General features: G+C 40.1%; 1 protein-coding gene across 2 annotated transcripts in view; it reads right to left on the bottom strand.

Moving 5' to 3' along the window:
• The window catches only part of LOC129776652 (B-cell lymphoma/leukemia 11B), a 129,117-nt gene that overhangs the window by 19,486 nt on the left and 96,563 nt on the right, over window positions 1-13,068 (bottom strand). Inside the window, exon 1 of one of the 2 annotated variants that reach the window (XM_055782415.1) lies at window positions 3,464-4,323. The exons of the other annotated variant lie outside the window; for it this stretch is intronic. Within the exon in view, the coding sequence (XP_055638390.1) occupies window positions 3,464-3,560 (97 nt within the window). The 5' untranslated portion in view covers window positions 3,561-4,323. Of the gene's footprint in view, window positions 1-3,463; window positions 4,324-13,068 lie in introns of those variants that run through there. 2 annotated transcript variants of the gene reach the window in all.

Genomic DNA, 13,068 nt, shown 5'->3' with positions numbered 1-13,068 from the left:
CGGTTTGGGGGTGGAATAACGAACGCACAGCCAAAAAAACGCCGAACGGCTGCCGGCTATTTCCAGTGATTATAGCGTTCACTGGAACCGAAATATGTCCAATTTGGACGAGTTACTGCCGCCGACTTCCCCGGTGTCATACGGAATACACTGCCCTCGGGGCGTTCCGTTGGACGACCCGTCGGAAGACATTTGAATCGCTGGCTGGCTGTTGTGTGTCGGCATTGTTTATACGTCCGATAACAGAATTATCGTAACTAGGCCAGAATTATGGCGGCTTCACTTTCACTGCGGGGTGAACACGCTGGATGTAAGTCAAGGATGACACAATGTGTGTGCGCGTTGTCATTTGGCGTCGATTTCCGGCCGACTCTGCGGGGCTTATCGAAACAGGTAGAATCTGGATCAACAGTCTGGTGTTTCCCGGGCCACCGTGGTGTCTCAAGGCAATCCCGACGCGTCTCCAAGCGTCACTATGAGGCACCAATTCGCGTGCGAACGAACAGAAGAACGAACTCGAATCGCTGTCATAAATTTGAATAATCATAGTGCAAATATTGAACGTTCCACATGTGAGGCCGTGTTGTTGGTGGAGGTGAAAATAAAAACTCAATGCATGTTACGATATTTGCACTATCGGCGTAGGCGGACATTCTCGCTCACCTCGGAAAGTAGTACCGTGGAAGGAAGAACTTGCACGGCGGGTACCCCTCGGTGCGCCTTTCTCGACCCGCTCTGGGCAAGTTGTTATCAGACAAAAAAGGTTCTGTTATTGTCTCGCGTGGACTCGGGCCTTTTTTTGGGCAAACATATTTGCATTAGTCGGAGGAACCGCCGCTGCACGCTGTGTTTCCCCATTGTACACACAAAATTATTGGTACATGTGGTGTCATCAACGGTCGTCAGCGTGGTCTTATCAACTCGGCGAACCGGAACGTACAAAAAAAAAAACGCGCACACCGCGTCCGTGTGGAGTTGGTAAGCCACAAAAAAAAAAGACAACAAACTGGTACATTGTTGCTCATTTGTTTGAACATTCCGCGGGCGGTGTAAAACATGAGAGAGATGAGGGCGGCAGAGAGCGGATCTTGGTCAGTTGTTTTAAATTGCATTCGAGCATCTCCACGGAACCACCACGAATGTATAATGAGGCAACAGCGCGCTCATCGCCCTAGGACTCCCGAAGAAAGCGTCTCCGTGTTTTATCAGAGCTTGGCCTTATCACTGTGTCAACAGACGCATGTATCGCGCTAATATCTAACCATGTTCAGCCAGCCGCCTCGGATCCCGGCGAAAGGTGTTGCGCCGTAGCAGGCAGGCAGGCCACATTTGAGCGCGTGGGTGGTGGCAAATGGACATATATGCATATGCTGGTGGCGACAGTCGGTCCTGCTGCGATTAATTGATAGCGGCGACGACTGTGTTAACCTCACGGCTCGTGGACTACGGGCAGATGGTAGACCACGAAGAAGCTGGCATCGAATCGAGCATTACGCCCAAGAACCCCAGAATTTCATTACAGGAAAACTTCGATATAACATACTGGCACTTTCAGAATTGTACGTTGTATCGATATTGTATGTTGTATCGAAGCATAATAAAGAACTCAGAAACATAGCTCATATTACTTTGTTGTGATGATGAAAAATTTTAGAAAATGATTTTCCATTTTTAATATATTTTTTTTCAGTGTAATTGTTTGTCAGTGTAATTTTTTCAGTAACATGAAACCATAAGAACTATATCATTTTGGCCAAACAATGAAACATAGAAAATTGTTGAAGCTTCCATCAAAAAATTTAAAAAAATTGCATAGCAAAAATTTTGAAAATTCAAATTCGTTTATTCCCAAAAATATATTTTTTTTAATTTCTGAACGAAAATTATATGAATAGTCCATACAATGTTGTTGGTCATCCCATACATTGTATGAAGGGCACTGTTACACTGCAATTTTTTGGAGATTTCTTTTGAATTTTTGTTCAGCGCAATTTTTGAAAAAAAGGTATTATTTTATGATAATTGAAACAATTTCCTACATTTCATTTTTGGCCAAAATTTTGAAAGTTGGGTTTTTTAGAATTTCTTGTAAAAAATAAGGAAAAAAAACTGGACCTTCTCATAAAGTAGTCAAATTCAATTTTTCATTTTGTTTTGGAGATTTTAAGTATGCAAAGTTGCGTAAATGGCCGATGTCTTTACACCCACAATGTTTCACTGCCAACTCCCAAGACGAGTTGACATGAAATTCGTCTATTGAAAATGTGTACGTTACATCGAAGTTCCCCTGTATATATTTTCACTTGTAACTCCTGGGCCACTCCTGGATGAGATGATTAAAAGCCAAATTTTTTTTGTAAGTCTATATAAAAAAAAACACATTTTTTCTCACTGCACTAGAAATATTGTTCTGATTTTTTCATAACTAATGGCGCAACAAAGTGAGTTTACAAGGCAGCTGCAAAAAAGTGTTTTTGGGGATAACGGACAGGGCCAACTATATTGCCACCAATTTTTTCAACTGTTTCAATAGTTTATTTTTTATCAAAGGTAAATAAGTGTTATTCCTCATGTAAGGATTATGTTCTCTGAAGTTGGAGTCGATTTATTTCCTTATAAAGGGTTAATTGTTTAGTTAGACCATTTCAGCTACGCCCGTAACCTGTTTACGCAAAAAAAATAACATTCGAAAAGGAAGAACACATTTATAGCGCCACTATTGTATTCACTCTCAGGAAAAAAAATCTTGAACATTTCCATCGAAATATTTAAAAAATAATAAAATTGCAACAATCTTTAAAATACTTCAGAAGGTATGAACATATTTTTTTTCAAATTATTGTGACTAATTAATTAGAATTAATCCTTATCCATTCACTTTTGACCATTATGTTTTATTATTACGGAATTTAACAACACTTGCTATAGCATCCACAAAACTTTGAAAATTGCACTATTTTAGCACAAAGAAAAATAAATTTAAACAAATACAACTCCCCGCACTGACCGTTAAAAAAAATCATAACAACGCAATTTACTCTCCAGGTCAACGATTCATCGGGAGAGCGCTAACATGCCCGAAACACAGACCCTATTCATAATTCATAGAAGCTTGCAGCCTCACGCAGGTAATTGCTCAAATAAGCAATGAATTGAATGACATCTCGTAGAACGCACTGGCTCTCGTTATTATTATTCCCCCTCATTCATATGCATTCAACGGCAGGAAAAAAAACGGTTGTTTGGGAACTGTAGATACCACACAGCTAAACCTTTGTGTCTACCAAAGTATGACCCTCAGATTTTTTTTCTGCAAATTGCACTAAAACTGGAATCGTGTTCGATTGTTTCTGGTCACGTTCAAAATTTGACCACCCACACGAGATAAATTCTTCAATTCGGAATCCCGGTACCAATTCACAAATAAATTTAACTGAAAATTTGTTTGAATAAAATCACTCACGATCCCGGTTGTGCGAGTAGAATCCGGCATCCTCGCTGGTGGACAACATCTTCCTGTACCGCTCGTTGTACCACTCGCTGTGCAGGAAATAATTCATCTAAGAAAATCACTTATCACACTAGGTCACACTCGCTGCTTATCAGCGTTAAACGTTTTCGCTTAAAATTTTCGCGCTGCTGCAAAAATCCTCATGGCACTTTCGGTGATTCTTAAAAAGTGTATGCACACACGTAACCTTTTGTTCGCTTTGTTCACTGCACCGTGTGTGTGAATGACTGTTTGAGCGCGAAACCACTTCGGCTCAGTTCGTTCATAAATAAAACAAAAACAATAGCACCCTTTCAATCAATCACTGACCGAAAACACGAACTAACGACGACGACGGTTTCCAAAAACAAAACACCGCAACTGTAATTATCCTGTCGATGAGCGATCTCGGCGATCTTCATCCGGTGGTCGTCCGGTTAAAAAGGTGTCACTCCAAAGCGCCGTATTTTTTGAACACTCACGCGTAACCGAACAACCGTTTTTACGCCGATGACTATAACGACGACCGCTCTGGGACACGTCTTTTTTGTTTCTGAACACGCGTTGACAACCTGGGGGACTGATATCCTGTGGTCCCGCGTATGTATCTCGGCAAACTCGGAAGACGACACGCACGTCCGTTTTTTTGTTCGTATGTTGTTTGTCTCTTTCTGCTCTTTCCGTGATTGTTCGTCTATGAATGTGGCTAGATTCTTCTAAGACTACACTCTGCCGGACCGCTTTGCTCAGTTATGGGATGGAGAGTTGTTTCTCATTCGATTTACGGAATTGCACTGACTGGACTGGGAGATTTTTCCGAAAAACCATCGTCCTCTTCTTTGGAACTCGCCACCACACCACCGCACACCAGTGTACACTCCTGTTCCATACACTTCTCTAATAATACCCTCAAGTCTCTGTAGGCAACGCGCGCGCTTCCAACATCCAGCCAAAACGGAGGGAGAGCGACGAAGACGAAGGATCTTCTGGTGTGGGAGAGGGAAAGAGGACGACTGCTGCTGCTGGCAGATCAGACACAAAAAACAACACACTCACATATCATTTCCCAATCCCTCTCTCACCCAAACACGGTCCGGCAAAAAACGCTTAGGGGTTCCACAGCTTTTTTTTCGTCCGTGCTGTTCACTTTCCACTTTCAACATATATCCGTGTTGCATACAAGAAGTAAGTGTGAGTGTGTGAGGTAGGAGCACATGTGCTGCCGCTCTCTCGTGCTCTCTCCCAACTTCTTCTCTTTCCCAAGACTTCCCCTCCTCGGCAGCGCTTTTGCCGGCGTCTTGCGCATCGATGACCGATGGATAGCATCTTCTCCAGTAAGCCCGCTATTGAAGAATCGTTCAGTTCGTCCGCAAGTCCACAGGAGATGCAACCGGGAGAGGAGGCATGTTCTTCATATGTGTGAGTGCGTATGAGTGTTCATATGTTTGCATTGGCTAACGGTACCCTGCTTACGGATCTCTTTCTCTCTGTCTCTCTCTCATACAAGGTGAACTACTCGCATGCAATCACATATGTGTGACACATACACACATGCGCCGACATGAAGACAGTTGATTGCGGAGAGCAATATATCGGTCAAACGGAGTCAGGATCAGCATACACCGGGACCAGCGAGCGGCCAGCGGTGGCTTTCGAGTTGGGCCGAGCGAAACAGGACGATAATACATATTGGAATAGGACTCCGATTGACTCTCCTCTCGCGTCATCTCTCGTTCGCTGATGCTGGGTTTTCGTGTGTTTGATTCTTTCGCTTGGAAGACTGCTTTTTGTGGCTTTATTTTTTTTAAATTAATAGTTTACGTCATTCTATAGAGTGTAATCAGAGAGAATGAGTAGATAAAAAATGTTTTGATTTGGCGCATCGCAAGCAGAGGATAACTGCAGGCACACAAAGGGAATGTCATTACAAAGTTGTGGTTTGCAACGATACTTCAGGTATTATGCGAAAATTGACGTGTCTGGGAAAGTCACGGAATGTTAAGCGTGGGAAAATGGGGGACAATTTAAGCGTTTTTTTAGAAAAAAAAACTCAGGCAACAATCATTGTCATTTATGCAAAATTTGTTCAAATTGCTCGGTCTTGATGAAAATTTTCACCATTTCTTCTCGTTTTTCAAACGCGGCAATAACGCCGAATAATACGAGGCGTTCTCGATAAATTTTGAGGTTGATTCGTGTTTCACACAATAATTTGCCCGCAAAACTGTCACATCAAGTTAATTGTTCTAACAAAATGTGACAAGTGTAATTACCTGTTACAACACGTCGAATCTGACATCATCTCTGGAGAGTTCGACGTTTTTGATGATATACTTACTCATATCGCTTTCACATTCAAGCGTTGCAGCAGTCCACTCAATTGACTGTAGAGCATAGTATAGAATCCATGTTACATTTATTGTCGTGTATCGCATGAAAAATACTTTCATTGCACTGAAACACCCAGTTCTTAATCGTCAACATTTTGTTGTTTCTGGTCGATCATCAACTATCAATTTTATAACACTGACGAGATCAATGATGAATTAAATATCATTCACAGCTTCTTCTTTGCCTGCACCACCTTTGAATAAAAACAGTTTCAACTTCGATGCTATTTCTAGGAACAAAATCTTCCCAACTATGAATTAATAGATTCAGTTGTTTTGGATGACATTCTCCTTAGTTCCTTTGTTATATTTTCAATTCATGCTGACATTCTATAAATTTTCCAAGTACGGTAGTCTGTAAAAGTGGTTCCGATAAAAAAAAACAATATTGAAATTCGACAATTTTTTCTTAGTGTATTTTTTGGATTTTTAGAAAAAAAACAATGCTCAAACTACAGATTACAGCAGTCAAGTGATTTAAATAATTTCTCTCAGTTTTGATTAAGATCAGGCTATAACGGTACGATAGAACGTTGAATTAAGAATACGCCTAACCATTCAAAATATGGTCCATTTCGATGTTTCAAGTGGAAAAAGTGTACAGATTTTGAACGTGAATACCACTTCAATTTACACGTTGAGTTCCGACTTGTTCTCGCTGCGTTTTCCATTCAGCCCGCGTCATGAGTATTTGCACAATATCAGTGTCGGTCCCCACTCTCAAAGATATTTATTGTATAAAAATTCGACTAGAAAACAGTCACATATCGTAAAACATCCATATTTTTTATATCCTTATTTTGTAACCGCCAGTCCTAGCGATCAACGTTTTCCTAATGAAAAGCTCAATGTCCGTCCGTACGGACCGACACCGTGCTCAACGTGTTAATGGATTGTTTTTGATTCCAAATACTCAAATGAACATATTCCCATATTGTCTGTCTTGTTCATAGTGGGAATAGCAAAACAAGTACACGAGGTAACGAATAAAATAGGTAGATTTTTGGGATTTCACTCACACTCTCCGACAATGCGTATAAGTAACATTCTAGTTCACGCTGCAGAGCCGAACAAAAGAAAGCAGGAAAAGCGGAAAACCGGAAAATCACACGTGAAATGCCGCTCCCCAACAATTATTAAATCTTATAACTTATATATTTAAACCCATATATAAAGTGGAATCGAATAACAATCGTATATAGTGTCGATCAAAGTATATTCAAAATCGTAAAAAATGCGAGAAATCTGATGAAATCATGATATTTACTGTCGTGAAACCGAACTAATTGCAAGCATTAAATCGTATGAAATTCCAAAATTGGAGACGATATACATGCATCCAGGACACATTTGGGTGATATATGATGCGTATACATGCAAAAGTGGAGGCAATAAACGTATATGTCATATTATATACGCATATAAAGCGGGTATATAACGATATTATTATGCTTGTTATTTGATATGTGATTTTACCCGTTGAAATGCATAGAATGTAGGTATATAATACTGCATACAGCGGTATTATGGTGCTCGCTACATCGATATACGACTTAATCCATCAATGATATAGAACATCGTGTTGTTGAATTTTCTACGATTTTAGATACACATGACGCAATTTTTTATTGAAATTTTATACGATTGTGATTTGATGCGATTTAATACGTGCTAAAGTTATGCGATTTAATGTTTGCTGGGTAATCATATATGCTGTAAAATATAGACTTTTTGTTGGAATTTCGTTGCACAATGGTTCGGTATTTTTCTAGAAATTGATTTTTCGGTTTGCACAGTAGAAACAAGTTATGGTTTACTTCGGACAGGGGAACAAGCTCCTCCGTCACAGGAATGACGTATCTGATTGCGTCTCCACCAATTTGCCTCCTTGAGACACGTACTTGATGAGCAGCGCTTAAATTCTCACGAAAATGTGGGAAATCGGCTTGATGAACGGTTTCAGGAACAGTTATTTTGGTGTGGCATCCATAAATCGCCAGGGAGATGGATTTCAACACTACTTCAACTGGGAGTATCGACAAAACTAAATGAGACTTTAATTCTTTCGATATTCGTTATTATTTTGTAATCCATGTTCGGCAAAATACCTCGCGGTATGCACAAATGTATGGGAAACTAGACTTAGTTCGACACAATCGAAATTTAATTTTCAATTTTTTTGTACCCCTAAAATGTTCCCGAGAGACGTAATCGTACGTCAAAAAATTGAATTCTTACTTCATAACAATATATCTTATGCTAAAAATAGTTCAACGATGTTATATTCCTCAAGGCGTCAATTATGTCATACAACTACAATTTATGGTCGGAAGTCGGTGTCATTTCACTGCCTTTTTAGGTTTTAAGAAAAATTGTTCGCCAGAAGTATCTAGCATCGTCAGCATCAAAAATCACAAATCACTATCGGTTCGTAGAGCACTGGTTTGCACTTTGTAATACTCCCAAGGTTTGTGCAGAAGACATAACTCTCATCACTTTCTATCACTTCAAAAATTTAGCGAGAATGGGAGATGAAAAAGGGTTTACAGTTTCTCCTGAAAAATTCCAACTACACTACTTTAGTAGCAACAAAGAAAGAAGGTGAATCTATCAGAATCCTTGTGGTTTGTCTCGACCGAATGTTTACCTCTGATCACCATATGGACTATTCATATAATGAGTTATACTCCTTCACCAACTTAAGTCTTCCTCCAATAGCAGCGTAGACCAAAACCAAAACTAGACCATGGAACCAATCTTCCCCGAAAGTAGATCTTACTTATCTAAGTTAAAATTGGTGACCCACCAACAACAACACTTTCACCCACTGAGTAACGGGAGGTTGTCAATGACAAAATCGGCTACGAAATAACCAGTGAATCCACAAATATATGTTCCTCCTATATCGATTCTGTTCCATCTTCGGTGCTGAATCAAACGTTCTTCGAAAGCCAATATGGAAAACCCATAGTCATCAACAACGAAACAAGCAAGCAAGCTGTCTACAAAAGTTGAAATACGCTTTCACTAAACACCTTGGTTCCTTTCTACCGACAGGTCCAGACCGCGACTGTGATATAGAGGCGGTTGCTGTGCCTTCTATGGATTCTGTTCATTGAACGAAAATACCATAAGAGAGATTCGGGATGATTCAGCAGGTATTACACCTTTTTCAAGTAAGATTGATCCGTTTCAAAATAAATATGTTTATACGACAAAATCTAATCAATCCAGCAGGGACGGACTTCTTAAGGTCTTACATCATACCCCTAGAAAGGTTTATAATTGGAGAATTTAAGAATACACATGAAAAATTATAGGAGATTGCGCCCAGGACACGACCGCTATGTTGACGTAGGACTACGGAAATACTTCATTTAGTTCGTTTGTTTGGCCCTGAAAAGGGCCTATCCACGCCACGAAATATTCGACCCGGAAGCCAGGAAGCTAGTATTTGAGGGCGACGCAAGCCAGAAAAAAATCATCACTCTATGCCGCGATGTGCGCTTCCTGTATCTGGAAAATAGCCTCAAAGAGCCAGATTAGGGGAAAGTTATTCCTGCAGAGAGTTTTATGGAACAAACCGGAGATAGAGAAAGAATATGTTATTCCTAAGAATCATAAAAATGATCTAGAACTATATCAATCTGAATGAAATGAACGAAAGGAATACCCTGGGATTCAAATCGGAGTTATAAGTGTTATTATCACCAGAAGAGCAACTAGTGTCGAACCGAGAGAATTGGGTTTATCGGAATACACTGCCTGGACAATTCGATGATTATGTATTAAGTCATGTAATCGTAAATAAAGCACCCGAAAATTCTAACAGAGAAGCAACGTTGGGGCCAAATCTGAAGAATATCGTTAACACGAAGATTGCAGATTGCATAAGAGCATTAATATCACTGGGGCAGACGCTGGTATAAGGTTTTACACACCGCGCTACTGTATGACACCGCCTCGGTAATAATGAATCTTGGTTAGGAAAGTAGAACCAATATGTAGAACAAAACGGACTGGTTTGTTACAGACAACATTCTTAGAGGAAATTGTCTCATTACCAACGTTCTTAGAGGAAATTGTCTCATTTTATTAGTACTTAATTGAGATTTTTATACAAAATAACACCCCTTGAATGTATTTTTGACCGTTATTATTCATGACAACGCTCGATCTCATATTCCAAAGGTCGTCGAGCAATATTTGGAAACGTAGAACTGACAAGCTCAAGCATACGCATGTATAACTCCCGGACTTATCGGGAATTGCTATGTTTGACACTAATCATAAAATTGTGTTAGCTACGAATGGTTATTGTTTCTTTGAGTTGTTTATCAAAAGAACAACATACAGTAGGCATGGTCAACCAAATTTTGAACCTGACAAGAACCTGAACCGGTCGGGAATCGAAAAAATTGCACTGAATACAGAATGAATTTCGCAGAACAGAATAAGTCTCAGTAAAACCAAGATCATAGACCACGATTTCAGAATTTCGTGATTTCCAAAGTATATTAAAACGCATGCGATATATTAAAAATACGACTATCTATGTTCACTGAAACGAGCGTGACTCGAACGTTTGTAGACTGCTCATATACAGGTTTATTTATTTTTTAAAATTAGTCTACAACAACATTAACGACAAAAATCTGTATTGATTACATGCCTATAGGGATCGTAGGTACGTAAGAAAAATGTTAACAAATGCACTAATAAATAGATTAACACCTTTGAACATTTCACAGATTTTTGAATTTCAATACAACTACGCTCGTTGGAGCCACCAATATTTGGCAATTTAAAGTTGCAAAAATAAAATAAAATTTTTCTGCAGTTTGAATACATTTTATCAGTTCCCACACACAAGAATACAATGGACACAATATAGGTTGTTATAATATGAAAACTCAGGATAGTATTCCCGCCAAATTTTGAACACGTTGCCGAAACGAACAGTCGTACTAAAAAGCTTGGAGCACAATAGCAAATAACGATGTGGACAATGATAATTTCGCATACGACAAAGCTAATTTTCAAAAAGGGGTTCCATAAAATGTCCCATCGTCTCGATTCCTGTCTATTGTATGTTTATCTAAATTCTCTATTCTTGGGAACATCATTTTCGCACAAATGTACATTTTTCTCTCTCAAGATAAAAGCACGAACTTCCTGCCTGTGACCGATCCCCGTAAATGCAGTTTGATTGCATTTCCTCACATAAAAAAAAAATGCAGTGATTTTTTCTATTCCATTGTTCCAAACTATAAACTTGATACGGTGAAATCAATAAACAAGCTAGGGAAGAAACCGTTCCGATCGAAGCCAGCATCCCTTCGGGGATGATTGTGATTCTAGCTTTTTCTCTCATTGCCAGGGTCTTTTATGCATGCCAACCGTCTTAGTCTTAGGGTAACGTTTTTTTTTCTTCTGTAGTTACCTCAACGCGACCCCTCGCAAACGTGAAGCGAAGAAAAAATCCTAGAAGAAAGCGCATAAATTGCTTTTTACGGAACCTCAGCCCCGTTCCCCGCTTCCTCGGGGCTGTTGGTTTTTTCTCTCTCCATCTCTCTCATCGCTCTACGCATCCTTCGTACGCTTCTCGTGTGCCCATAAGGATCGTCGATGCGTAAGATGCGCGCGGTTCCTTTCAAACTGCCGTGGGTCGTTTTTTATGCATATTTTGATAGGCCGGCTCGAAGGGGGAAGTAGAGAAAAAATGCCCATACCCAGGTCCCTGATGCGTCTTCAGGGGGTACGAAATAAAACCCGCGTGAGTGTAACGGTATTTTTTCCCTTGCGCGATTCACACGTGATTTTTTTTTCTATCCTCTCCAGGACAGGAAGGTTTTTTTCGGTTATTTCCATGCGCATCATTCATCCGAAGATCTTTTGTTATTAATATAAATCAAAGATATAATTAAGCATAAGCGAGTGAGAGAGCGTTTTTTTCTTCTGGATTGCCGTACGTTCTCAGATGCACATCGGGAATTAGGATCTGGAGGAAATGGGAATTCGATCTTGACGAGGGACCGTTGGTTTTGGTTCTCTGCTGAACGGTTTTTCGGACGATCTTTGCGACCGCTGAGGATGGAACAAAAAAACGGCGATCTTCCTGGTGATCCCCTCCGAGTTTAACAAAAAAAACTATCTCATAAAACACGCACTAAACACGCAACTCTGAGATACCGCGGGAAGCGATAAGGAAGAAGGATGATGCTTGAAAGGGAGCGATCAGGGGAAAAAAACTCGCCAGGATACGTTTTTTTTTCTCCTCACTGCATCGTGTGATGCGTAGCCACAGAGTGGAGAGATTTTTGTTTTTGTGTAAATTAGAATCACTCGAAAATGTATTAATTTTCATTTGCTCACTGCTGGTGCCGGGATGCACCGAACGGAATCGATCTACTGACGACGAATGTAACGGAAATTTTGCGTTTCCGAGGCGGAATCGAGCATCGAAGCGGCGTCCCGAACTATCCGGAAATAAGCCCATCAACTGGAAATGGATTATCACACAAGGAACGCCAAAAGTGGTGGGATGGATGGCTGCTGGAAGAGCCGGATTAATATTTTAAGAATATCGGAAGAAGGAGATGCACCATGATTGAAAAGTTAATCGATTACAGCTGGGTGTGTGCAGGGCTAGCGGCGATCGAAAAATTGAATCATGAACTGAGTTTCGGTTTGTGGAAAGGACAATGCCAAGCGAGCGAGATAAGAGCCCCGAAAAGGAAATAGTTTTCAGCAGCAGGAAGAGTTGCCGATAGAATCGTGGTTCGGGATGAGGTTTTGTTTGATTAATGGAGTACGACGGATTGGTTCGGTTGTTAGGTATGGGAAATTTACCGCTACAGGGGAAAATTTATGTTCACTGTGTCGGGAAACAATTATCACTTTCTAGATTGTACTTTTTTCAATGTGAAAAAAAAACGATAAACTTAGCATCAGCCTCATACACCAAAATTGCAACGTGTAAATATTTTTTATATTTATATTTTTGTTTAACACTCCTATACTCGCGCATTGGTCTGTCAGACGGAGAAATCAATAATTCGTTCATTTCTCAGAAAATATCAACACTACGACTTTGCGATTCTCTCCAGCTTCATTATACGTCGTTCGTCATCGTTTAGCGTATCGCATGTGTTGGTACAAAAGGGACGTATACCACTTTTTTAACAC

This window comes from Toxorhynchites rutilus, chromosome 3, assembly GCF_029784135.1.
Source record: "Toxorhynchites rutilus septentrionalis strain SRP chromosome 3, ASM2978413v1, whole genome shotgun sequence".
Taxonomy (NCBI): Eukaryota; Metazoa; Arthropoda; class Insecta; order Diptera; family Culicidae; genus Toxorhynchites; species Toxorhynchites rutilus.
This window is presented reverse-complemented; position numbering and strand designations above follow the sequence as displayed.